Source organism: Amyelois transitella, chromosome 25, assembly GCF_032362555.1.
Source record: "Amyelois transitella isolate CPQ chromosome 25, ilAmyTran1.1, whole genome shotgun sequence".
Lineage (NCBI taxonomy): Eukaryota > Metazoa > Arthropoda > Insecta > Lepidoptera > Pyralidae > Amyelois > Amyelois transitella.
This window is the reverse complement of record NC_083528.1, coordinates 6,753,245-6,778,038: the sequence shown is the minus strand read 5'-3', so window position 1 is coordinate 6,778,038 and position 24,794 is coordinate 6,753,245. Positions and strand designations below refer to the sequence as shown.

Below are 24,794 nucleotides of genomic sequence, written 5' to 3'. Positions count from 1 at the left end.
CGTGAAGGCTGGAATTAATAGATTATTTAATTACAAGTAACTTGGGTGTTCCATTAATATTATCATTCAATATCCATATTATATAGTGAATTTGGTGATGGTGATAAGTCAAAATCCCAGTGCCGTGTGGTTCCCGGCACCAATACAAAAAGAATAGGACCACTCCATCTCTTTTCCATAGATGTCGTAAAAGGCGACTAAGGGATAGGCTTACAAACTTGAGATTCTTTTTTTAGGCGATGGGCTAGCAACCTGTCACTATTTGAATCTCAATTCTATCATTAAGCCAAAAAAGCTGAACGTGGCCATTCAGTCTTTTCAAGACTGTTGGCTCTGTCTACCCCGCAAGGGATGTAGACGTGGCCATATGTATGAATGTATGCAACATCCCAATTTTAGTTGATAACGATTAAGTTTGATAAAGCAGAAAAGATCTACCTAGTTGCTCGCGAGACTGAAAGCCAAGACCGAGATTTGGGGGAAAAGACTAGGTGCAAGAGAGCGAAGCTTTAAGTTATCTCGTGTACTATCAACTTATCATAACCCTGGTGTCTATGAAGAAAATAACATAATAATAACATAATTTATAATTCAACCAGAACCAGACCTTTAAGATCATCTATGCCTTATTTTTTTTTTCGGTCTCTACAGCTATTTTTTAAGTAATACTATTTCATGTTAGGATTTTCACGATGATGAGATGTTAGGCGGCTACGGAAAGAGAACTTATATTGATCATATATCTCTTAATATAATCTCAGCTAACACTTACCTGGTGTCTAAATAAATCTCCAAATCACCACATTCGTGTGCTATTTCAGGAATGACCCAGAACGACCGTGGGAACTTAAACAGATACGCATTACTATTTCAAAAATGTCTTAACAATTTCATCTCTTCCTCCATGTGTAAACCACACCTGCCTAGGTTCAGACAAATCACTGCTGTAACATGCTTCTCCTGAAACTACCTTTTCAGCTCGCCCAAACCTCAAAATACTACCATTTTGTGTATGACTTTTGAAAATGAATTTTATTTACTATGTTATAAATGCGATTATTCAATACCACTGCAGCGCAAGTTGAACTTTCTTTCCAATGCGTAAAGGAATAAATAACGAACATTGAATTTTAAATTTCAACTTTATTATTCAAGTGTTATGGTTGAATATGCCTCTAACGATTAAGATCCTGTTACCAGTTTTCGATTAGGAATAAGTGAGCAAACAAGCAAAATTAGGCTCTGTCGGTGTCGATCGATAGAGGGAGGGTTAAGACTAGGGATGCGAAGATTCAGGTCTGACTGTCGATAGTTGAAAGCTATTAGAGTCAGAAATACTAAGCAAGTTTTATTATCAAACTATGTAGGTGCATAAGTACGTATCAAAAATTTAGATCACTATCCTACTACAACCCTAGGCTCTTCCAACCTTCCGGTTATACCTACGAGCCGAATCGGACGATTGGTTTAAAAGAGATGACTTTCTCTTTAAGAGCACCCTCTCTTGACGGATAAACAGTTGTTGGTCTTTTAGGTCAGGTTAAATGAGTACCTATGAATTTCATCCAACTAAATATTCAGGTCACAATATGATTCGTTTATATTGGCAAATAAGTATTTGACACTTATCAGATAGGCTTAAAGCTTAACCTAGTGAAAACGGGTTCTCTTTTAAAAGTAGGTAAGGGCTTAGCTGAGCAGAGCAGTATGGAGTTATCATAGCGAAAACATGAGAAAATAAATTGAAATAATATCGATATGAACAAAATAATGATGGTAAACCACTAATCAACCCTCAAACACGCATGCGTAGGTATGAGTGCGCGGAGGGAGAGTCTGGCTGGTGTCTGGTCTGCGAAGCTTCATTCCTCCCCGGTGTTTTGACTAAAAGGCACCTATGCTCAGTTTTCCATTTTTATACACTATAATATTTAATTAAGCTAGTTTGAGTAAAATTATTTTAACTTGCTGTGTACTACCTTATTTCGAATCGTAATTGTAAATCGCGGGAAAACTGAGAGCCCACCTTTGTTTTCAGCCTAATTAATTATATTTTAAGGATGAATAATGTTTAGTGCACCTGCACGGAACAATGAATAATGTTGATATGTGTTCCTTGTTCCGTGCAGGCGTAAAAAACATTGTTAGGGCAAAATTATTTTTGCCCATTTTCCTTTATGAAATGAAAACTCACGCTCATATTTTCTAAATCTACGTTCATTCGAATATAAACCTTAAGCATTTGCGTTAAGGTTGAAAGTTTTAGGAATAGAGAGCGACACTGACATTCCTTGAATTGTGTTGCCATGTGACGCTAATTACGTTCCTACGTAAGTAGCCTAGAAAATTTAGAACTTATTGATCGTTCAGGCTTTTGTCTATTTCCGATTGAAAAATAAAAATTGTTACATGTAAAAAAAGGCCATGCATTCGTACAAGTTACATATTAACCGTATAAGTTTGGTGCAGGCTGGTGTTGACGACACCGTTCCGTTTCAAGTACTAAAATTCGAAACTTCAAAAGTTCCACATCGGCGTTGCTACGATGACAACACTCTGTCAATCTGCCAGAATACGTGGCCCGAAGGTTTACGTGATATCAGGATATTGTTTATATTTTTTACTGCAATATTTCGTTTATAAATCCCTCTGAAGCCGTAAGTATCTCAAGACAAGTTCACAAACTACATATCTTCTTAAATACGTGTGCTCGGAACATGAGTGAAACTGTGTTTAATTTGCTAACAAAGTTGACATGGCAGATGATCGTTCTGCTAACAAGATTGTAAGAATTTTAATCTGATTCTACCTCTAGTTTAACTTCTTTCACTCAGTTTGCGTTATCTATTTTATAAGTTTTGATAAATATTTAGAGTGTTTGCTGGCTTATGGTGAAAACAGTGATTTAAATAGAAGAGAATTCTTTGGTATGTCTGTTCCATTTCTTACCTATTGGAATCCTGTTTTGATCTCAATTAGTTACAATTCAACCAATTATTCTGGTTTTTATAGTGTTTCTGGTGTTAGTGAGCCTATACATTGTATGTATATTTGTTTTTATGCGTTGATGTCATAAATTCCTGAGATGATCTAACCTCTTTATCTGAGGATTGACACAATTTCAGTTTAAGTGATAAATTACAATGGTTATACATATATACTACTTGCTTCATAATAATGAAATAAGAATATGTTGTTTAGGCTAATTCAATGCATCTGAGAGACAGTTTGTTTTCAAAGGAAAATCTTCAAAATATGATGGTATATCGCATGCAGTAAATGACCTTAGGGTATGCTTATAATTATCCCTATGCTCAGGCATCATTAAAAATAGGGCTTATTAGGACAATAAAATTAAAGAAAGTCTTAAAAAAAGTGCCTATATTTTCACATACCTTATCCTTGATTCGAGTATATTTCTCTTTATTCATTTAAAAAGATGCATACATGCTGACCTCAAAGTGATATAACTCAACATAAGAAATATGACAGCCTCTATGGCGCAGAGATTGTGTGCTTAACTTGACGCTAACTTAATCTGTGTTGTCCTGTATATATTTATTTATTTGTATTATATATATTTTTTAAAAGGTACAATTTTCCTGACAAAGTTATTTTACAACCATAGAAAGAACTGAACACCACTTTAAACACTGGCAACACTTCTTTGGTGTTGTACATGTAAATAAAAAATGTTCATTTATTCTTGAAATTATTGATTCTTATCCTATTTTCAAGGGCTCCTGTATTAATCTTGTAAATTTGCCTTTAACTTTGAAACTTAGCAGTATTATATGTACTTTCTTCAACCCATAGTCATTAGGGCAGCAGGGATGTATTTTCTTTCAGAACGACGTGCTGTGTTAGTTTAAAAAATATATGTAATGTATTTTTAGTTAAATATGCTAAACAATATTTATGCACATGCCATACTGCTCCAATACTCATCTCTCCTCTCATGGGTCTACTGGAAGAGATTTCTATTGAAATAAGTAGCACCTCTGTACTAGAATTACTGTATTAAATGCTCCTGTTTATAATTTATGTACATAAAAAAATAAAACCCTTTGCCTAGTTATAAAAATGTTGAAAGTAAAATTTTGTTTTCCAGGTAGAACGGCTTCAAACAAAATGATGAATCCAATGTACCTGCCTCCGGGGCAAAACAATAATGCACCAAATAACCCCATGGGTTACCCCCCAGCCCAAGATCACAATGGTGTACCTAATGCCAACATATACGGCCAAACACCCACAAATGGTCCACCATCTAAACCCTTTGATCAAAACGATATGTCCCAAAAAATGCAAGGCATGAACTTGAATGGACCTCAAGGATTTGGGCCCCCATCTTCTCAATTACCTCCAGGGCAATTGCCTCCTGGGCAGTTCCCTCCTGGGAACAACTTTTCCCAACCAGGATTCGGCCCTGGTCAAGCCCCGCCTGGACAAAGACCTGTCGGGTCGTTTCCTCCTGGTCGTCCCCCAGTTGGTGGAGCGCCATCGCAAATGCAACCGCCGATGGGTCAAAAACCTCAAGTGCCACCTCCGTCGTCAACCCCTGGTCCTGTGCCCACGTCTTTCCCTCAAGGGTTTCAGGGCCCACCCTCAAGTCAGTCGAATTTCCCTCAAGGTCAATCCATGCAGCAGCCGATGAGCTCGCAACCTAGTCAACTTTCTGGAGCGCCAATGGGACAACAACCTTTTGGTCCACCTGGTTCTAGACCCGGTCCAGGTCAAATACCTCCACAGCAACCAGGTCAAATGCCTCCACAGCAACCAGGTCAAATGCCTCCACAGCAACCAGGTCAAATGCCTCCGCAGCAACCAGGGCTTCCACCGCAGGCTTCCCGCCAGACGGGATTACCGCCGCCAGGGCATAAACCGGGAATGCCGCAACCTCAACCAGGTTTTCAACAGCCTGGACAACCAGGTCTTCCGCAACCAGGTTTACCTCAGTCACAGGGCTTATCACAGCAACATGGGCCTCCGCAATCCCAAGGAGGATTACCTCCTCAATCTAATCTCAATAGACCTGGATTACCCCCTCAGCCTCAAGGCTTACCTCCATCATCTCAAGCACAGCCAGGCTTAAGCCAACCTGGTTTGCCTCCCCAACCAGGTATACCACCTCAGCAAAACCAGCAGGGGTTGCAGCAACCAGGAATGCCACCTCAATTGTCTCAACCAGGTTTACCTCCCCAACCTGGGTTGCCACCCCAAGGTTTATCTCAACCAGGCTTACCATCTCAACCAGGGTTTTCTCAACCAGGCTTACCTCCACAACCAGGCATGTCTCAACCTCAGCAGTATCAAAACCAAGGGTTCAGTCAACCTGGAGTACCCCCACAGCCACAGTATCAGATGCCGGGGTTACCACATATGCCGCCCCCAGCTTCGCAGCAGAGGCAGTATCCAGGGATGCCCGCTAACCAGCCAGGATATGGACAGCAGCCTGGTTATGGTAAGACCATCTTGATTTGGTATTTACTTATGAATCAAAATCGTTCTTTTGTCTATATGCCAAAACCAACTAATATTATAAATGCGGCAGTAAGTTTGTTTGTTACCTCTTCAAGCGTTATCTACCGAACCAATCTTGAAATTTAGCGTATATATAATTCGTCCGCGTGTAATAGTTATTATGGGCATCATTGAAGCCCTAAAGGATGAATAATTTTCCCCGTTTTTTTCATGATTTCTTTGCTCCTTATATGTGATGTTATTACGATAAAAGGTCTTTTCGACGCAATAATAATTTTTCAATTCGGTCTAGTAATTCCTCAGATTAGCGCATTCAAACAACAAACAAACTCTTCAGCTTTATAATATTAGTATAGATTAAGAGTCTAGAAAAGGACATGGAGTACCTTCAATCACGAGCTTAAGTTACCGTAGGATTTGCGATAAACCTGTATTCTTTTAAAGGTGGCGCTAAATTATATAAAAGAGGAAACTGATTTTTGACTGATTGACTGACATAACAACGCACATACCTAACTGCTTGGTCTGAAGATGTTAACTTTGGCTAGGAGGTTACATAATATGTTGTCTAGGGGTGCTCCGAGTGTGAATTTCATGAAATTCCTGCGTGAACAAAAATTGAGGGTATTTTTATCGGAACTGTTGTCTTGCATATCGTATAAGAGAGAGATCATCTCTTTCTTTCTCTTTTTAGCGTGTAAGTTTCATCTGCCACTGCGCTTCACTCTCACTCACTAGTCTATTCAGCGTATTCAGTTTAAGAACCATTTACGACGCCAAACCAGGTTTTGACAAAAGATCCACACCTCAATATCCTATTTAACAATGATTCTCAGGAATGCCACCGGCGCCCGTCCAGCAGCAACCGCAGAGCTTCCAGCCCCCCACTTCAGGGTACCCGCCCCACCAGCCTCCGTTCCCTGGTCAGCAACCCAGCTACCCTGGACAGCAGTATCAGCAGCCGCAGAAGCAACTGGATCCGGATCACATGCCAAGCCCGGTAAGTTATCTATCAAGCGTCTAGAGCCGTATACAAAAAAGAATAGTACCACTCCATCTCTTTTTTTTTTTTTTTTTTTTAAACGGGACGGCGATAGCTTATCGCGCGATTGAAACTGCGTCGCGCGTGTCATGCTACGAGAGTTGTTATTGAAGAATAAACATGGAGTGCCAGCTGTTTATCTTGCCGCCGTAAAAGCCAATCCAGGGATGCGAGACTTATGAGAGAGAGAGATATTCTTCCCTAGTCAATTGTCCGTCATCTCAAATGTCGACGGTCTCTGTGGCGCAGCGGTAACACGCTTGTCTGTGACACCGGAGGTCCCGGGTTCGTATCCCGGCCAGGGCATGATGAGAAAAAGAACTTTTTCTGATTGGCCTGGGTCCTGGATGTTTATCTATATAAGTATTTATTATAAAATATAGTATCGTTGAGTTAGTATCTCGTAACACAAGTCTCGAACTTACTTCGAGGCTAACTCAATCTGTGTAATTTGTCCTGTGTATATTTATTTATATATATTTAATCAGGATATTAATGGAACAAATTGTTGCAGATTCAAGTGATGGCCGATGACCAGGCCAATAGGGGGGGCGTGTTCGTCACCAACGAGAAGGGTCAGGTGCCACCGCTGGTGACCACAGATTTCGTCGTCGATGACAAAGGGAACGCGAGTGAGTAAATACCATTTTCTTACCATTGTACATACGTACATACTTACATATATGTGGTCACGTCTATATCCCTTGCGGGGTAGACAGAGTCTTGAAAAGACTGAATGGCCACGTTCAGCTATTTGGCTCAATGATGGAATTGAGATTCAAATAGTGACGGGTGCCAAGGAATAACAAACAGTCACAAAATACAGTTTCAAAACAAATGTATATAAACTGTGTGCCGTGTGGTTCCCAGCACTTTGGAATAGGACCGCTACATATACACAGAGCCAACAGTCTTTAAACGTCTGATAGTCCACGTTCAGCTGTAGGACTTAATGATGGAATTGAGATTAATATAGTATCAGGTTGCGAGCCCAAGTTTACAAGCCTATCCCTTAGTCGCCTTTTACTACTAAATGGAAAAGATGTGGAGTGGTCCTTTTCTAAAGTGCTGGAAACCACACGGTCAACGGCCAAGGTTCTCAGATCAATTTAAGTTTCTTGATTTCCAGGTCCCCGTTACATCAGGAGCTCAATGTACAGTGTCCCGGTGACCGCTGACCTCCTGAAGCAGACATCCATTCCGTTCTGTGTTGTTGTGAGTATTTCCCATCACTACATAGTATAAAACAAAGTCGCTATTTTAGTCTGTTTGTCTGTATGCTTAAGTCTTTAAAATTACGCAACGGATTTTGATGCGGTTTTTTGTAACAGGTAGAGTGATTCAAGAGGAAGGTTTTTATGTTTAATTTTTTCCGAATTTTGCACCCGTGCGAAGCCGGGGCGGGTCGCTAGTCATCTTATATTCCCATTATACACTAGAGGCCGCCCGCGACTTCGTCCGCGTGGAAACCCTATCATAACTTAACAATCAATCCCGCGGTAACTCCGGGATAAAAAGTAGCCTATATGTTAGACTGGGTCTTCAGCCACTTAATACCAAATTTCATGGTAATAGGTTCAGTAGTTTTTGCGTGAAAGAGTAACAAACATCCATACTGATATACTCACAAACTTTTGCATTTATAATATTAGTAGGATTAAAAAGAAACCTCCCTTTTATACGTCATTGTTTTGATTTATATACAACAAAAGATACTAAAGGATTATGATGTGCTTTATCGTAACGTGTTAAGATACATTTTAGAACGGACGAACTAACATTTTGTTTTTATGCTGGGATTATGATTCTAAAGATAGTATATCCCTTGCGGGATAGACAGCCAGCAGTCTGGAAAAACTGATAGGTCACATTCAGCTTTGAGGCTCAATGATAGAACTGAGATTTAAATAGTGATAGGTTGCTAGCCCATCACTATCAAGAGGAATTCCAAGTTGATAAGCTTATGGGATATTCAATGTACAGAAATTTCTACGCTATTAATAAAGAGAAAACATTTGTATTTTTGTAACGAATTAAATCAAAAACTACTGGACTGAATTTCACGAAATTTGTCACAGATATAGAATGGACCTTCGGAAGTAACCTACAATTTTTTCTAGAACTTCCCTCGGGAGTATAGCCTTGCGCAATAGCTAGTATCACTATTATCACTATATAGTATAAAACAAAGTCGCTATTTTAGTCTGTTTGTCTGTATGCTTAAATCTTTAAAATTACGCAACGGATTTTGATGCGGTTTTTTGTAACAGGTAGAGTGATTCAAGAGGAAGGAATAGAATAGAATAGAATAGATTTATTTTCAAAATTGGATACAAGGTATCACTTATTGACGTCACATAACTTAAATCTAATTATAACTACTACCGCTTCCAAAGCGCATGTGTAGAAGAAGCGGCGGAACAAACTACACTGCAGCATTTTTACTACGCTTTTATTAGCTTGGGTTGTATGTATGTATGTAACGGAATCTTTGAGCTTAATTTTCACTGATTTCTAAACGTCTGATCAACTTGGAACTTTGCACACGTATCAAGGACCGATGACAATGCAATATTTTGAACAGAGTTTCTCATTATCCTTATTAAAACTGCCAGGATTAATAAATTCATTTTTAGATCCTTCGTATGAGAGTAAGAGAGACAGAGATAGCACCAGTGCCAGTAATCTCCATACAAGAAACCAAGAAGTTCTGACGTATAAGGAGTCCAAAAAGAGATGTAATATATTTCCATATAATGTTACTATTAACCTGAGGCTATTTTATTTCATCGCATCGCTCCATTTAGAATTACCATTAGAAACAATAGTAGAATTAGTAGAATATTTTAAAGCAATAAAAAATATATAAGTATTAAAACAAAAGTAATAAATGAAAATTGAACAACTAAATTTACAATAATACAAGAATTAAGTTACTACCTACAGAACTTTGCGATATTTAATACGTATTTAACATATTAATGCAATTCTTGAATTAACATTAGGTATCTTTTGCCTATTTATAATAGCAACACTGTAATACTCGTTTGGAAAATGAGTGACAGTTTATTTATGTTAAATAAGTTTTGCAGTAAGTTATGAATTCGATTCGAACACCTGTAAACTTTCTTTCTGTTTTTTTATACCGGTGCCTGTGTATTTACCTATTTGCACTTTGTTTTGTGCTGATAACTTGTCGTTATTTGGAGTTTGGAATCTTCCGTTGAGTCGAGCTTTGTTCTTCCGGATATTCGTGTGATTTTATCATCTGAGATTGGACTCTGACTGTGTTCACTGTGTTGTGCAGATATTTTGAGATAGGACTCCTGTAAAAAGTACCTGATTATTTGAGATAGGAGTCCCAAGTTTGTGTTTGTTTTTGTGAAAGACAGATTTTACAACAAAAGTGCCACGATGTCTTCAGATAAACATTGTTGCGTTCCTGGTTGTAAAGGCAGTGGAGGTATGTTTGAAATATTTTTGTTCCTGTATCAATCTGCCTCTTAATCTTGTGGTTTGATTCCTGGCAAGGCCAAAATCGAAAATTATTATTTTGTTGGATAGTCAAAAATATTATTAACAGTGATTTATCACTATAAAATTCTTTTCAACTGCGTTTAACAATCATCATACATACATATAATCACGTCTATATCCCTTGCGGGGTAGACAGAGCCAACAGTCTTGTAAGGACTGATAGGCCACATTCAGCTATTTGGCTTTAAGATAGAATTGAGATTCAAATAGTGACAGGTTGCAAGCCCATCGCCTAAAAAAGAATCATGATGATGAGAATATTATGAGATTTAATCCAATCAGGCCACATATAACTTTAAGAAAATTTGTTGTGACAACCTCCGGCGATGGGGGCATGGTTGCGAAAGTCTTTTCTAGTAAGATAGTTATACTAGAAGTGTTAATTCCAAAAAATAATTGTATAAATAAACTAAAAAACTACGCGTTTTATTGCTAATCAAACTAAAAAATAGAAAATAAATAATAGTTTAAAAAAAACTAAAAAACTACGCTTTTATTGCTAATCAAACTAAAAAATAAAAATTAATGACAAAGGAATTATAAAATAGTAGTAGCAAGTCAACAATCAGTTATAGTCAATTACCTCTGATTAAAATTATAACAAAATTAAATTTATTAACAAAACAATTTAAATCAGAGTAAAAAGCGTGGGGTGCATTTTACTTCATTTTCATAACTCTCTTGTCATAAATATATGCTAATAGAATGATTTTAATATTTACTACATCAGGCACCCCACGCTTTTTACTCAGATTTAAATTGTTTTGTTTATAAATTTAATTTTGTTATAATTTTAATCAGAGGTAATTGACTATAACTGATTGTTGACTTGCTACTACTGTTTTATAATTCCTTTGTCATTAATTTTTATTTTTTATTTTTTAGTTTGATTAGCAATAATTTATGTATAAGAAGGTTTTTATGTATAATAACATTTATAATTTTGCACCCGTGCGACGCCGGGGCGGGTCGCTAGTCAGTAATATCTCATTTTCTCCTTTCGATAATTCCAGATATCACCGATGGCGGAAACCGTAGGCGCTGAGCTGGAGCCCCCACTCCTGGACTTCGCGGCCCTGACCAACTCCCCCAGCATGGGCCCCGTGCGCTGCGGCCGCTGCAAGGCGTACATGTGTCCAAACATGAAGTTCATAGACGCCGGCAGGCATTTCAAGTGCGCCTTCTGCAAAGCCACCACTGAGGGTGAGTCTTTTTTTTTATTTAGAATCTGAAATTTAAGAAAAAAAATATATTAACCGTTGATTGACTTTTTTTTTGGGTTTGTAGGGTTTTGGGGTCATATTTTGATTGAACATACGTACATATAATCACGTCTATATCCCTCGCGGGATAGACAGAGCCAACAGTCCTGAGCGGACTGATAGGCCACGTTCAGCTATTTGGCTTTAGGATAGAATTGAGATTCGAATAGTGACAAGTTGCTAGCCTATCGCCTAAAAAAAGAATCTCAAGTTTGTAAGCCTATCCCTTAGTCGCATTTTACGAAATCCATGGGAAAGAGATGGAGTGGTCCTATTCTTTTTTGTATTGGTGCCGGGAACCACACGGTACTTTTGTTTGTTTGTTTGTAATATCTTTATTCCATAGAAATTTACACAGTAACAAGAAAATAGTACAAAGTTATAAAATAAACAAATCACTAGCAATGGCGGACTTATCCCATAAAGGGATCACTTCCAGTCAACCGGCAAGTCAGTCTTTTTATTTAGAATCTGAAATTAAAAGAAAAAAAAAATACCGTTGATTGAGTTATTTATGGGTATGTAGGGATTTAGGGTCATATTTTGATTGTACATACGTACATATAATCACGTCTATATCCCTTGCGCCTGCGAAACGATAGGCCACGTTCATCTATTTGGCTTATTGATAGAATTGAGATTCAAATAGTGACAGGTTGCTCATTGCCCATCGCCTAAAGAATCCCGAGTTTATAAGCCTTTCCCTTGGTCGCCTTTTACGACATCCATGAAATGTAAATGTATTTAATAAATAAAATAAAATTTAAGGAACAAACGGACAAACGTTCCGTTTTAATGTTTATGCATGCACGAAACTCTTTCGTCCCGCCATAGATTCGGCGGACGGTTAATTTTGAAATGTCTTTTTGACAAGTGCGAAGATTTCGTGTTTTTTGTCCGTTCGTTCCTCTACGCTTGTACACTGATTTATTTAAAACCTAAACCCTACATAAAATTCTCTGTCAGACCCAATAGTTGACTGGTAGATAATGCTTCCAGCATTAAGTCCGCCAATTGTGCTATACATTTGTATTTTGAGCAATGAAGTTTGAATAATAAATGCAGTGTGGTTCTCGGCACCAATAGGAAAAAGAATATTACCACTCCATCTCCTTCCCCTGGATGTCGTAAAAGGCGACTAAGGGATAAACTTATAAACTTGGGATTCTTCTTTCAGGCGGCAGGCTAAGCAACCTGTCACTATTTGAATCTCAATTCTATCGTTAAGCCAAATAGCTGAACGTGGCCATTCAGTCTTTTCAAGACTGTTGGCTCTGTCTACCCCGCAAGGGATATAGACGTGACCATATGTATGTATGTAAGTTTGAATAAATAAATAAATTATGTCCCCCCCTCTCCCCCCTCCGCAGTGCCGATGGAGTACACGCAGTACGTGAACGGCACGCAGCAGTACGGGCGGGTGCCCGCCGAGATGGCGCTCGGCGCTTACGAAATCGTCGCCACTAAGGAGTACTGCCGGGTATGTATGCCGATTTATTGTTATTTATTATTATTATTCTATCTAATTAGTTTAATTGTACTTGTTCTCCTTTCCAAATAAATATTTATTTATTTTCATTTACATATATATTTATATCCTGTGTATATTGTGGAGAGGATGAATGAAAGCAGGTTGACTAAGCAGATATACAAGGAGAGTGTGGAGGGAAAGTTCGAAGTGGGAAGACCTAGACGCACGTATCTTGATCAAATTAAGGACGTCCTGGTAAAGGGTCAGGTCAAAAGTACCCGAAACCGCCGAGCTTGCATGAAGAGAGTTATGAATGTGGATGAAGCGAAGGAAGTATGCAGAGATCGTGGCAAGTGGAAAGAGGTAGTCTCTGCCTACCCCTCCGGGAAAGAGGCGTGATTTTATGTATGTATGTATGTATATTGGCAAAATGGCGTCTCGTAAATCAGTCGGGAGAAAAAATTAAGTGTAATATCTTTTGAATGTCAACAAATTTTCCTATATAAAATTGTATTTTTTTTTACTTATTTCAGAATAACACGCTACCGAACCCACCGGCGGTCGTGTTCGTCATCGACGTGTCATACAACTCCATCAAAAGCGGTCTACTGGATTGTGTGTGCGAGAACATACTGAGCATTATAGAGGTACGGATACTTGTTACTTGTGACCATATCTATGTAATCTATATCGTCCAATTAAGTTCTCCTTGATGTATTGACAGGTTGCTAGCCCATCGCTTAGTTTAATTTTAACGGCTTCCGTGGCGTAGCTGTAGTACGCTTGTCTGTTGACGTTACCCGGGACGGGTTCGAATCCCGGCCAGGTCGTGATCAGAAAAGAACTTTGGATGTTTATCTATATATATACATACATACATATGGTCACGTCTATATCCCTTGCGGGGTAGACAGAGCCAACAGTCTTGAAAAGACTGAATGGCCACGTTCAGCTATTTGGCTTAATGATAGAACCAAGATTCAAATAGTGACAGGTTGCTAGCCCATCGCCTAAAAGAGGAATCCTAAGTTTATAAGCCTATCCCTTAGTCGCCTTTTACGACATCCATGGAAAAGAGATGGAGTGGTCCTATTCTTTTTTGTAATAGTGCCGGGAACCACACGGCACACTAACTATATATATAATATAAGTTTATTTTATATATAAGTATTTATTATAAAATATAGTATTGTTGAGTTAGTATCTCGTTACACAAGTCACTAACTTACTTCGAGGCTAATTCAATCTGTGTTATTGTTGTATATATTTATATTTATCTATTTATTTAAATTGAATGCAAATATTTTATTGTTTTTATTTTCCCAGGCTATGCCCAAAGACGAGCAGACGGGCAAAAGCTGGACCCGCGTCGGATTCATCACATACAGTTCAACAGTACATTTCTACAACATCAAGGTATGTCGGAGTGCTAACCGCTGGTTTTACGGCGAGGAAAAACATACATAAATACATATAAATTAATAAACAATACATAAATATACATAAATAAATAAATAATACATATAAATAAATAAATTATAAATTAAATATATAAATATATTGCCACGATCTCTGCATACTAGTTTTGTTTCATCCAAATTCATAACTATATTCATGCAAAAAACAGAATGAAGTCTGCGAGGAATGAATAATATATAATCGTGCATGCGATGGGTTAGCAGCCTGTCACTATTTGAAACTCAATTCCATCATAAACCTATACACTTGAACATGGTCTCTCAGTCTTTTCAACCCTGGGATCCCTTTCATTCGACTAATATTTTTTGTCCTATTTTAGTTTGCCATAACGAGTTAAGCATACTATTTTTTGTCATAATAGTTTTTTGGTATAATTGGTTTTGGCATACTATTTCAAAAGGCATAAATATAGTTTAGACTAATTTATTTTTTGCGCGGAGCAGATGTAGTGTAATGCGCAATAAGGCGAGTACATCTTAGGTTAGGTTAAGTTATACTAATAGAAGGTATGCTTAAGTAAATATGCCTAAAAATTTATGCCAAACAATATTATGCGTAACAATTATTAGGCTAAACAAAGGTATGCCATGTAAAATTATGACACAAAATTTTATGCTAATAGATAGAGAACCGTTGACCCTATCTACCCCGCAATGGAAGACATGACTATACGTAGGTACAGATGAAAATATTTTTTTTGTATTCACAGGGCACTCTGGCGCAACCGCAAATGTTGTCAGTTGGAGACGTGTCGGACATGTTCGTGCCGCTGCTGGAGGGCTTCCTGTCGCTGCCCGAGGACAGCGGCGCCGTGCTCTCGTCCCTGCTGGCTCAGCTGCCCGCCATGTTCCAGGGGAACAAGGAGACGGAGACTGTCTTGTTGCCCGCCGTTCAGGTAATGCTCTGTGTATCCCCTCAAGAGAGCGGCGCCGTGCTCACGTCCCTGCTGGCTCAGCTGCCCGCCATGTTCCAGGGGAACAAGGAGACGGAGACTGTCTTGTTGCCCGCCGTTCAGGTAATGCTCTGTGTATCCCCTCAAGAGAGCGGCGCCGTGCTCACGTCCCTGCTGGCTCAGCTGCCCGCCATGTTCCAGGGGAACAAGGAGACGGAGACTGTCTTGTTGCCCGCCGTTCAGGTAATGCTCTGTGTATCCCCTCAAGAGAGCGGCGCCGTGCTCACGTCCCTGCTGGCTCAGCTGCCCGCCATGTTCCAGGGGAACAAGGAGACGGAGACTGTCTTGTTGCCCGCCGTTCAGGTAATGCTCTGTGTATCCCCTCAAGAGAGCGGCGCCGTGCTCTCGTCCCTGCTGGCTCAGCTGCCCGCCATGTTCCAGGGGAACAAGGAGACGGAGACTGTCTTGTTGCCCGCCGTTCAGGTAATGCTCTGTGTATCCCCTCAAGAGAGCGGCGCCGTGCTCACGTCCCTGCTGGCTCAGCTGCCCGCCATGTTCCAGGGGAACAAGGAGACGGAGACTGTCTTGTTGCCCGCCGTTCAGGTAATGCTCTGTGTATCCCCTCAAGAGAGCGGCGCCGTGCTCACGTCCCTGCTGGCTCAGCTGCCCGCCATGTTCCAGGGGAACAAGGAGACGGAGACTGTCTTGTTGCCCGCCGTTCAGGTAATGCTCTGTGTATCCCCTCAAGAGAGCGGCGCCGTGCTCACGTCCCTGCTGGCTCAGCTGCCCGCCATGTTCCAGGGGAACAAGGAGACGGAGACTGTCTTGTTGCCCGCCGTTCAGGTAATGCTCTGTGTATCCCCTCAAGAGAGCGGCGCCGTGCTCACGTCCCTGCTGGCTCAGCTGCCCGCCATGTTCCAGGGGAACAAGGAGACGGAGACTGTCTTGTTGCCCGCCGTTCAGGTAATGCTCTGTGTATCCCCTCAAGAGAGCGGCGCCGTGCTCACGTCCCTGCTGGCTCAGCTGCCCGCCATGTTCCAGGGGAACAAGGAGACGGAGACTGTCTTGTTGCCCGCCGTTCAGGTAATGCTCTGTGTATCCCCTCAAGAGAGCGGCGCCGTGCTCACGTCCCTGCTGGCTCAGCTGCCCGCCATGTTCCAGGGGAACAAGGAGACGGAGACTGTCTTGTTGCCCGCCGTTCAGGTAATGCTCTGTGTATCCCCTCAAGAGAGCGGCGCCGTGCTCACGTCCCTGCTGGCTCAGCTGCCCGCCATGTTCCAGGGGAACAAGGAGACGGAGACTGTCTTGTTGCCCGCCGTTCAGGTAATGCTCTGTGTATCCCCTCAAGAGAGCGGCGCCGTGCTCACGTCCCTGCTGGCTCAGCTGCCCGCCATGTTCCAGGGGAACAAGGAGACGGAGACTGTCTTGTTGCCCGCCGTTCAGGTAATGCTCTGTGTATCGGCGGAACAAACTACACTGCAGCATTTTCAATTTACAAATATGGATCTCTCAAAACTACATCTTGGACGAATACACATTGTCTACATTAAAAAACACGAATGAATGTAGAACTAATAATACGAATATTTCGTCAAATAAATAAAGATAAAATATGTACACACTGTACAAATTATGTCAACACCATGTCAAAAATGCAAAAGCATTTAAGAGGCAATTATGTCAAGCTCTGTCTATCCCTCCAAGAGATAGCGCCGCTCCTATCTTCTTTTAGTGCTTACCATATTCCAAGGGAGCAAGAAGCTGTTTTGTTGCCCGCAGTAACTGTCTATCCCTTTTTCATTATAACAAGTAATTCTTCCATCATGTTTTGACAGACGATCGAACCCGGTAACTTTAAATGTTGCAATTTATATGATCAGGAGTTGTTTACATTAGTTTGAGTGCTAACATATGCTCTTATCGTGATTAAACCTTCACATCTAGGAATTTGAATTAAGAGTAAGGTTCCCCTACAAAGGTTGCGGAGGTCAGACGGTAGTCGCTTCCAATCCAGGATCCATGGTCAAAGGCATACCCCAATCTCCTCTCCAGAGTGGTGAGGATGCAACTGTTACAATATACGAAGAAGAAGATTTATATATGATCTTTAAGTAGATATGTATATTCATTTATATTCCCAGGCCGGCCTCGAAGCCCTGAAAGCGGCTGACACCTCAGGCCAACTCCTAGTATTCCACACGACGCTGCCCACATACAACGCTCCTGGGAAACTCATCAACAGGGAGGAGAGGAAGTTGCTGGGCACTGACAAGGAGAAGCAGATCTTAGGTGAGTTGTGAGCCACCGTAACGTAACATATAGTCACGTCTGTATACACCACGGGGTAGACAGAGACAACAGTCATCGAAAGACTGAAAGGCCACGCTCAGCTGTTTGGCTTGATGATGGAATTGAGAATCAAATAGTGACAGGTTGCTAGACCATCGTCTAAAAGAAGAATCCCAAGTTTATAAGCCTATCCCCTAGTCGCCTAGAAAGAGTGGTCCAGTTCTTTTTTTTTATTGGTTCCGGGAACCACACGGCAAATCTTTTGATACTTTCACCCGTAAATGGGTGCGTTATTTTCAGATGTGACATAATATGTATATACCACGGGCGAATCCGTAGCAGGCCGCTAGTTTAACATGTATTTATTAATGTTTTTTTTTTTATGTCCAGCGCCTCAAACCACAGCCTACAACGAGCTGGGCCAATCGTGTTCCGCCGCCGGAGTCAGCGTGGAGTTGTTTGTGTGCAACAACTCTTATATAGACGCCGCTACTATAGGCCAGCTGCCGAGACTGACAGGCGGGCAACTACACAAATATACATACTTTACCGTGAGTTTCTCTAGATTTCTCGCTTTTTCTCGCTCCTTGTCTTCTCAGATTTGGATATATATCTGTCCCAAACTATTCATCTTTAATATTAAACAAGAATTGTTATCATATCATACCTACCATAGCACAGCGGTCAGTTATATGAATATATACGTATTACATGAATATATACGTATGTTACGGTGAGTTTCTCGTTATTTCTCACTTATGATATATTAAAATGGTTGTTCGTGTGCAACAACTCTTATATAGACGCCGCTACTATAGGCCAGCTGCCAAGATTGACAGCCGGGCACAAATATATATATACTTTACCGTGAGCTTCTCTAGATTTCCCGCTTTTTCTCGCTCTTTCTCTTCTCAGATTTTGCTATATGTCTCTCCCAGTCTATTCACCTTTAATATCAAAAAAGATTTTTTTATCATATGAAACCTACTATTTGCTAGTTACAAGTCAACTAGCGGTCAGTTACATTAATATATGTACGTTACGGTGAGTTTCTCGTTATTTCTCACTTGTGATGTATTGACATAGAGTTGTTTGTTCACAATACCTTTTATATGAACGCCGTTACTATAGGCCTGTTGCCAAGTTTGACTTGCGGACAACTACATAAATATACTGTGAATTAGTCTTTTTCGCCCTTTCTCACCACTTTGGAGAGAAGCCCTTTGAGCATGCTCCTGAATTGGCAGGTTTTTACACGAAGCGACTCCTTCACAATATCACCCGTATTATTAAGATCATAGTTAGACATTCAGAAGGATCATAGTTAGACATTCATTCGGATCATAGTTAGACATTCAGTTGCCTAAATGTGTAGGTTTCCTAATACTGTTTTTCTTCACCGGAAGATCAACGAAACTAAAGTAAATCACGTTACCCCGCATGGAACTCAATGACGTGGTAATTAGAGGCGAATTAGATATACTGTGCACTCAGAAAAAAAAACATGGAACATATTTTTGTAATCAATTCAAAAATGGAAGGTGGACATCGACGGGCCGCGCCTGCTCTCGGACGTGTCGCGCGTGCTGGCGCGGCCCACGGCGCACGACGCCGTGATGCGCGTGCGCAGCTCCACGGGCGTGCGCGCCACCGACTTCTTCGGGCACTTCTTCATGAGCAACACCACCGACGTCGAGCTGGCCGCTATCGGTGAGACATCCCTTCATTCAGTAACACTTAAATATTGTAACACGAATTCCGATTGGCGGATTAGATCTTCAGAAATATCTTGTTAGCGAACGTTGTTTGATTTCCAAGAAGCACGTCTAAATTCTGGATTATATTTATTGTAAAACTATTAAGTCTTAAGGCATTATTAATCCGCAGGACATTTCCAACAAGAAAAATATATTGATTTCAGAGTATTTCGAAATAATGCATGCAGCATATTATTTATAATTAATAAGTGTATATTATTTATACATACATATAATCACGCCTCTTTTCCAGAGGGGTAGGTAAAGACTACGTCTTTCCACTTGCCATGATCTCTGCACACTTCCTTCGCTTCATCCACATTCATAACTCTCTCCATGCAAGCTCGGCGGTTTCGGTTTAATTATGTTATTTATAAATAATATAATTCAACGCGAAAGTAAAATCAAATGTATGTTTGTTTATCTTGTGGCCTTTCGGTATTTTCAACACTGTTTCCTCTGTCTAACCCACAAGGGATACAGACTTGATAATATATATGTTGTATTTATATATTCACAATCTGTTCCAGATTCGGACAAGGCCATTGGCATTGAAATTAAACACGACGACAAACTGACAAACGAAGATGGCGTCTACCTCCAAGCGGCTTTGTTGTACACCCATCGCAGCGGCCAGCGGCGACTCAGGGTGCTTAACCTGGCTCTCAACGTGGCTCACCAGCTCGCTGACGTGTACAGGAGTGTGGAGTTGGACACCTGCATCAACTTCCTCACCAAACAAGGTGGGTAACCTTCTCTATCCCATGGTAACATTAAATACATTGATATAGAGAAAAGGCGGGGTTTGATTTGTGAAGAATAATCTCAAATACTTTTACGGATTTTGGCAAAATTTGGCATAGAGTTGGATTAGCCCTTCTAGAATAACCTACGATACTTTTCTTCCGGGAAATTTTTACAGGAGTGACACCACGGACATAAGTCTGGTTCTTTAGTTTCTAACATATCTACACTATTGAACACTCATCTTTGCCAGCGATGATTGATTACTTAAATCTACCTGACTCTCAACGTGGCTCACCAGCTCGCTGATGTGTAGAGGGTGTGGAATTGGATACTTGTATTAACTTCCTCACCAAAGGATGTGGGAACCTTCTCCATACCAGGGTTACATAGTGACAAAAGGCCGGGTTTGGTACGTGAAGAACAATCTGAAAAACTTTTTGAAGGATACCGACAAAACTTGGCATTGAAAAGGATTAGACGTTCTACAGTAACCTATGATACTTTTTCCCATGAGAATTCCCATTGGATCGAAAACCGTAACAGTTATAAAAATAATGAAGAAAATAATCTAAATTTACCCTTCAGGTTTATTCTAACAATACATTACTATAATCCTATTGTCAGGATGTGTCGCTCATACAATGAAATCTTGATCTCTAAGAGACTCAACAGCTTCATCTGTGTCACAAGACTTATATCTTAAATACATTTGGAGATCATCTGCGTAAAGATGGTGTTTACATTTAATTACTTACTTTGGTAAATCAGCTGTGTATAAAATAAATAAAATTGGGCTCAATATTGAACCCTGCGGTACCCTTCTATTAACAAACTTATTATTGAATGAAAATCTAGTGCTATCACTACGAGTAACTTCCACTAGATAACGACTAGTCAGATAGCTAGAAAACCATTTTATTTTAGTACCTTCAAACCCATAGTATGCCAGCTTGGCTATAAGGATTGTTTAGTTAATAGTGTCAAACGCTCGCGAGTAATCAAGCAACACCAGGTTTGCACCATTCCTTCCCGCAAACATATCAGAATATCGTCTTCTGGCATGTTTGTTGATAGCATCCAGCGCTTCAAGCTAAAACCGGGCGGAACCATGACACAGCTGACACAACAGTATTCCATGCATGAACAGACCTAAGTTGTGTAGTTTCAGCAGTTGGCCTGGAGTAAAATACCATCGCACCTTGGAGAGGATGTCTAGTTTCTTGAAACGGTTTTGGCCCTAGTTTTGATTAAGCTACCGAAGTTAATTATAACAATAAGACTCTAATGCCATGTGGTTCCCGGCACCAATATCAAAAAGAATAGGACCACTCCATCTCTTTCCCATGGATGTCGTAAAAGGCGACTAAGGCTTATAAATTTGGGATTCTTCTTTTAGGTGACGGGCTTGCGACCTGTCACTTTATATGAATCTCAATTCTATCAGTAAGCCAAACAGCTGAACGTGGTTTATTATTATTTTCAAGACTGTTGGCTCAACTTGTGAACTTTCCTCTTTGTCGTTAGCGGTGTGGGCGCTGCGGGACTCCGCCCCGCGCGCCGTGAGGGAAGGCCTGTCGACCCGCTGCGCGCGCTCGCTGGCCTGCTACCGGCGGCACTGCGCCTCGCCCTCCTCCGCCGGCCAGCTGGTGCTGCCCGAGTCCATGAAGCTGCTGCCTCTCTACACCAACTGCCTGCTGCGCTCCGACGCCATTGCTGGAGGTGACTCTCTCTCTCTCTCTCATTATACACACTGCGCCTCGCCCTCCTCCGCCGGCCAGCTGGTGCTGCCCGAGTCCATGAAGCTGCTGCCTCTCTACACCAACTGCCTGCTGCGCTCCGACGCCATTGCTGGAGGTGACTCTCTCTCTCTCTCTCATTATACACACTGCGCCTCGCCCTCCTCCGCCGGCCAGCTGGTGCTGCCCGAGTCCATGAAGCTGCTGCCTCTCTACACCAACTGCCTGCTGCGCTCCGACGCCATTGCTGGAGGTGACTCTCTCTCTCTCTCTCATTATACACACTGCGCCTCGCCCTCCTCCGCCGGCCAGCTGGTGCTGCCCGAGTCCATGAAGCTGCTGCCTCTCTACACCAACTGCCTGCTGCGCTCCGACGCCATTGCTGGAGGTGACTCTCTCTCTCTCTCTCATTATACACACTGCGCCTCGCCCTCCTCCGCCGGCCAGCTGGTGCTGCCCGAGTCCATGAAGCTGCTGCCTCTCTACACCAACTGCCTGCTGCGCTCCGACGCCATTGCTGGAGGTGACTCTCTCTCTCTCTCTCATTATACACACTGCGCCTCGCCCTCCTCCGCCGGCCAGCTGGTGCTGCCCGAGTCCATGAAGCTGCTGCCTCTCTACACCAACTGCCTGCTGCGCTCCGACGCCATTGCTGGAGGTGACTCTCTCTCTCTCTCTCATTATACACACTGCGCCTCGCCCTCCTCCGCCGGCCAGCTGGTGCTGCCCGAGTCCATGAAGCTGCTGCCTCTCTACACCAACTGCCTGCTGCGCTCCGACGCCATTGCTGGAGGTGACTCTCTCTCTCTCTCTCATTATACACACTGCGCCTCGCCCTCCTCCGCCGGCCAGCTGGTGCTGCCCGAGTCCATGAAGCTGCTGCCTCTCTACACCAACTGCCTGCTGCGCTCCGACGCCATTGCTGGAGGTGACTCTCTCTCTCTCTCTCATTATACACACTGCGCCTCGCCCTCCTCCGCCGGCCAGCTGGTGCTGCCCGAGTCCATGAAGCTGCTGCCTCTCTACACCAACTGCCTGCTGCGCTCCGACGCCATTGCTGGAGGTGACTCTCTCTCTCTCTCTCATTATACACACTGCGCCTCGCCCTCCTCCGCCGGCCAGCTGGTGCTGCCCGAGTCCATGAAGCTGCTGCCTCTCTACACCAACTGCCTGCTGCGCTCCGACGCCATTGCTGGAGGTGACTCTTTCTCTCTCATTATACTTCTACAACAAAATATTTGTATTGAAATAATTAGTTTTACATTCATTCATGTTTTTTAATGTAGATAATGTGCATTCGTCCAAGATTTAGTTTTAAGATATCTATATTTGTAAATTGACGTCCGCTGGAAATGCTGCAGTGTAGTCTGTTCCGCCGCTTCTTCTACACATGCACTTTGGAAGCGGTAGGAGTTATAATTAGATTTAAGTGATGGACGTCAATAAGTGATACCTTGTATCCAATTTTGAAAATAAATCTATTCTATTCTATTTTTTAATAAACTGCTGTTTCTCAGTCTCTCGATGACAACGGATCATTGTAACATGATTCGAAACGTCCGAAATAAAATACGTTGTGTGCGTTTAATACCTATATTATTTATAAACTAGCTGTCCCGGCAAATGTTTTTTTTTTACATTTTGTGGGTATGAAAAGTAGATGTTGACCGATTCTCTAATCTACTCAATATGCACACAAAATTTCATGAGAATTATTGGTCAAGCCGTTTCGGAGGAGTACGGGAACGAACATTGTGACACGAGAATTTTATATATAGATAGATAGATAAAACTCTTTATTGCACCATAAGAGAAAACATACAAAACAACACAAAGCAGATATAGATGGTACAAAGGCGGACTTATCGCTAAAGCAATCTCTTCCAGTCAACCTTTGGGTGGAAGGAGACCAAACAGGAGATCGGCGTTGGCGCAGAGCAAGATAAATTAATGTTTAAATATATAAGATGAATGTTTACTTCCCAGGTCCAGATTTGACCTGCGACGACCGCTCCTGCGCCATGTACAGAGCCCTCACGGCGGACGTGAGCACTTCAGTCGTGTACACGTACCCTAGACTGTTGCCGCTACATGCTGGCAACACTCCGCTCCGGGCCAGCGTGGACAAGATGAGCGACAGGGGAGTCTATCTGCTCGGTGAGTGCTTAACGGATTGGACTGGCCAGTTAAGAATATATTCTGAACAAAAATAATATTCAAATAAATTATGTGCCGTGTGGTTCCCGGCATTAATACAAAAAAGAATAGGACTCTCACTCTATCTCTTTCCCGTGGATGTCGTAAAAGGCGACTAAGGGATAGGCTTATAAACTTGGGATTCACTTGGGATACACTCCAAACCAATGAGAAAGAGTTCACATCTCAACATACCCTAGCCAGGATTCGAACTCAGTAAATACTGTACATGTAAAGAGAGGTTTTTCAAAAATGTGTTTGTTTTTCCAGAGTAGATTGTCCGTTGTTTTATATTTTTTTTAAGAGCACCAATGCAAAAAATAATAGAACCACTCCATCTCTTTCCCATGGATGTCGTAAAAGGCGACTAAGGGATAGGCTAACAAACTTGGGATTCTTTTTTAGGCGATGGGCAAGCAAACTGTCACTATTTGAATCTCAATTCTATCATTAAGCCAAACAGCTGAACGTGGCCATTCAGTCCTTTCAAGACTGTTGGCTCTGTCTACCCCGCAAGGGATATAGACGTGAACATATGTATGTATGTTAACAATTCTCCCTCCGTGTACGCAGAGAACGGCGTCCACATGCTGGTGTGGGTGGGGTCGCAGGCGCCGCCGGAGTTCGTGCGCGACGTGTTCGGAGCGGCGTCCGCGCAGCAGATAGACGCGCAGGTGTGCGAGCTGCCCGCGCTGGACAACGCGGCCAGCGCCAGGGTCCGGGCGCTGGTGGACGACGCCCGGGTCAGGAGGAGGGCGGCTATGAGGGTCAGTTAATATATGTATATATATTATATTTAATGTCACAATAACTTGTATATAGATTACATGTAATTATATATGTATATTCTTCTACTATTATAAAGGCGAAAGTTTGTATGGATGTATGGATGTTTGTTACTC

The 24,794-nt window shown here is 41.7% G+C and overlaps 1 protein-coding gene across 1 annotated transcript in view; it reads left to right on the top strand.

Moving 5' to 3' along the window:
• Positions 1 to 2,529: 2,529 nt before the first annotated feature.
• LOC106136526 (protein transport protein Sec24C) overlaps positions 2,530 to 24,794 on the top strand; it is a 28,368-nt gene continuing 6,103 nt past the window's right edge. The window contains exons 1-17 of the mRNA XM_060951465.1: positions 2,530 to 2,657; positions 4,112 to 5,464; positions 6,321 to 6,484; positions 7,041 to 7,158; positions 7,656 to 7,741; positions 11,077 to 11,266; positions 12,696 to 12,805; positions 13,330 to 13,443; positions 14,123 to 14,212; positions 14,985 to 15,170; positions 17,309 to 17,456; positions 17,847 to 18,007; positions 18,998 to 19,166; positions 19,744 to 19,956; positions 21,485 to 22,894; positions 23,683 to 23,853; positions 24,466 to 24,659. Coding sequence (XP_060807448.1) covers positions 4,132 to 5,464; positions 6,321 to 6,484; positions 7,041 to 7,158; positions 7,656 to 7,741; positions 11,077 to 11,266; positions 12,696 to 12,805; positions 13,330 to 13,443; positions 14,123 to 14,212; positions 14,985 to 15,170; positions 17,309 to 17,456; positions 17,847 to 18,007; positions 18,998 to 19,166; positions 19,744 to 19,956; positions 21,485 to 22,894; positions 23,683 to 23,853; positions 24,466 to 24,659 — 4,857 coding nt within the window. The 5' untranslated portion in view covers positions 2,530 to 2,657; positions 4,112 to 4,131. The remainder of the gene's footprint in view (positions 2,658 to 4,111; positions 5,465 to 6,320; positions 6,485 to 7,040; positions 7,159 to 7,655; positions 7,742 to 11,076; positions 11,267 to 12,695; positions 12,806 to 13,329; positions 13,444 to 14,122; positions 14,213 to 14,984; positions 15,171 to 17,308; positions 17,457 to 17,846; positions 18,008 to 18,997; positions 19,167 to 19,743; positions 19,957 to 21,484; positions 22,895 to 23,682; positions 23,854 to 24,465; positions 24,660 to 24,794) is intronic.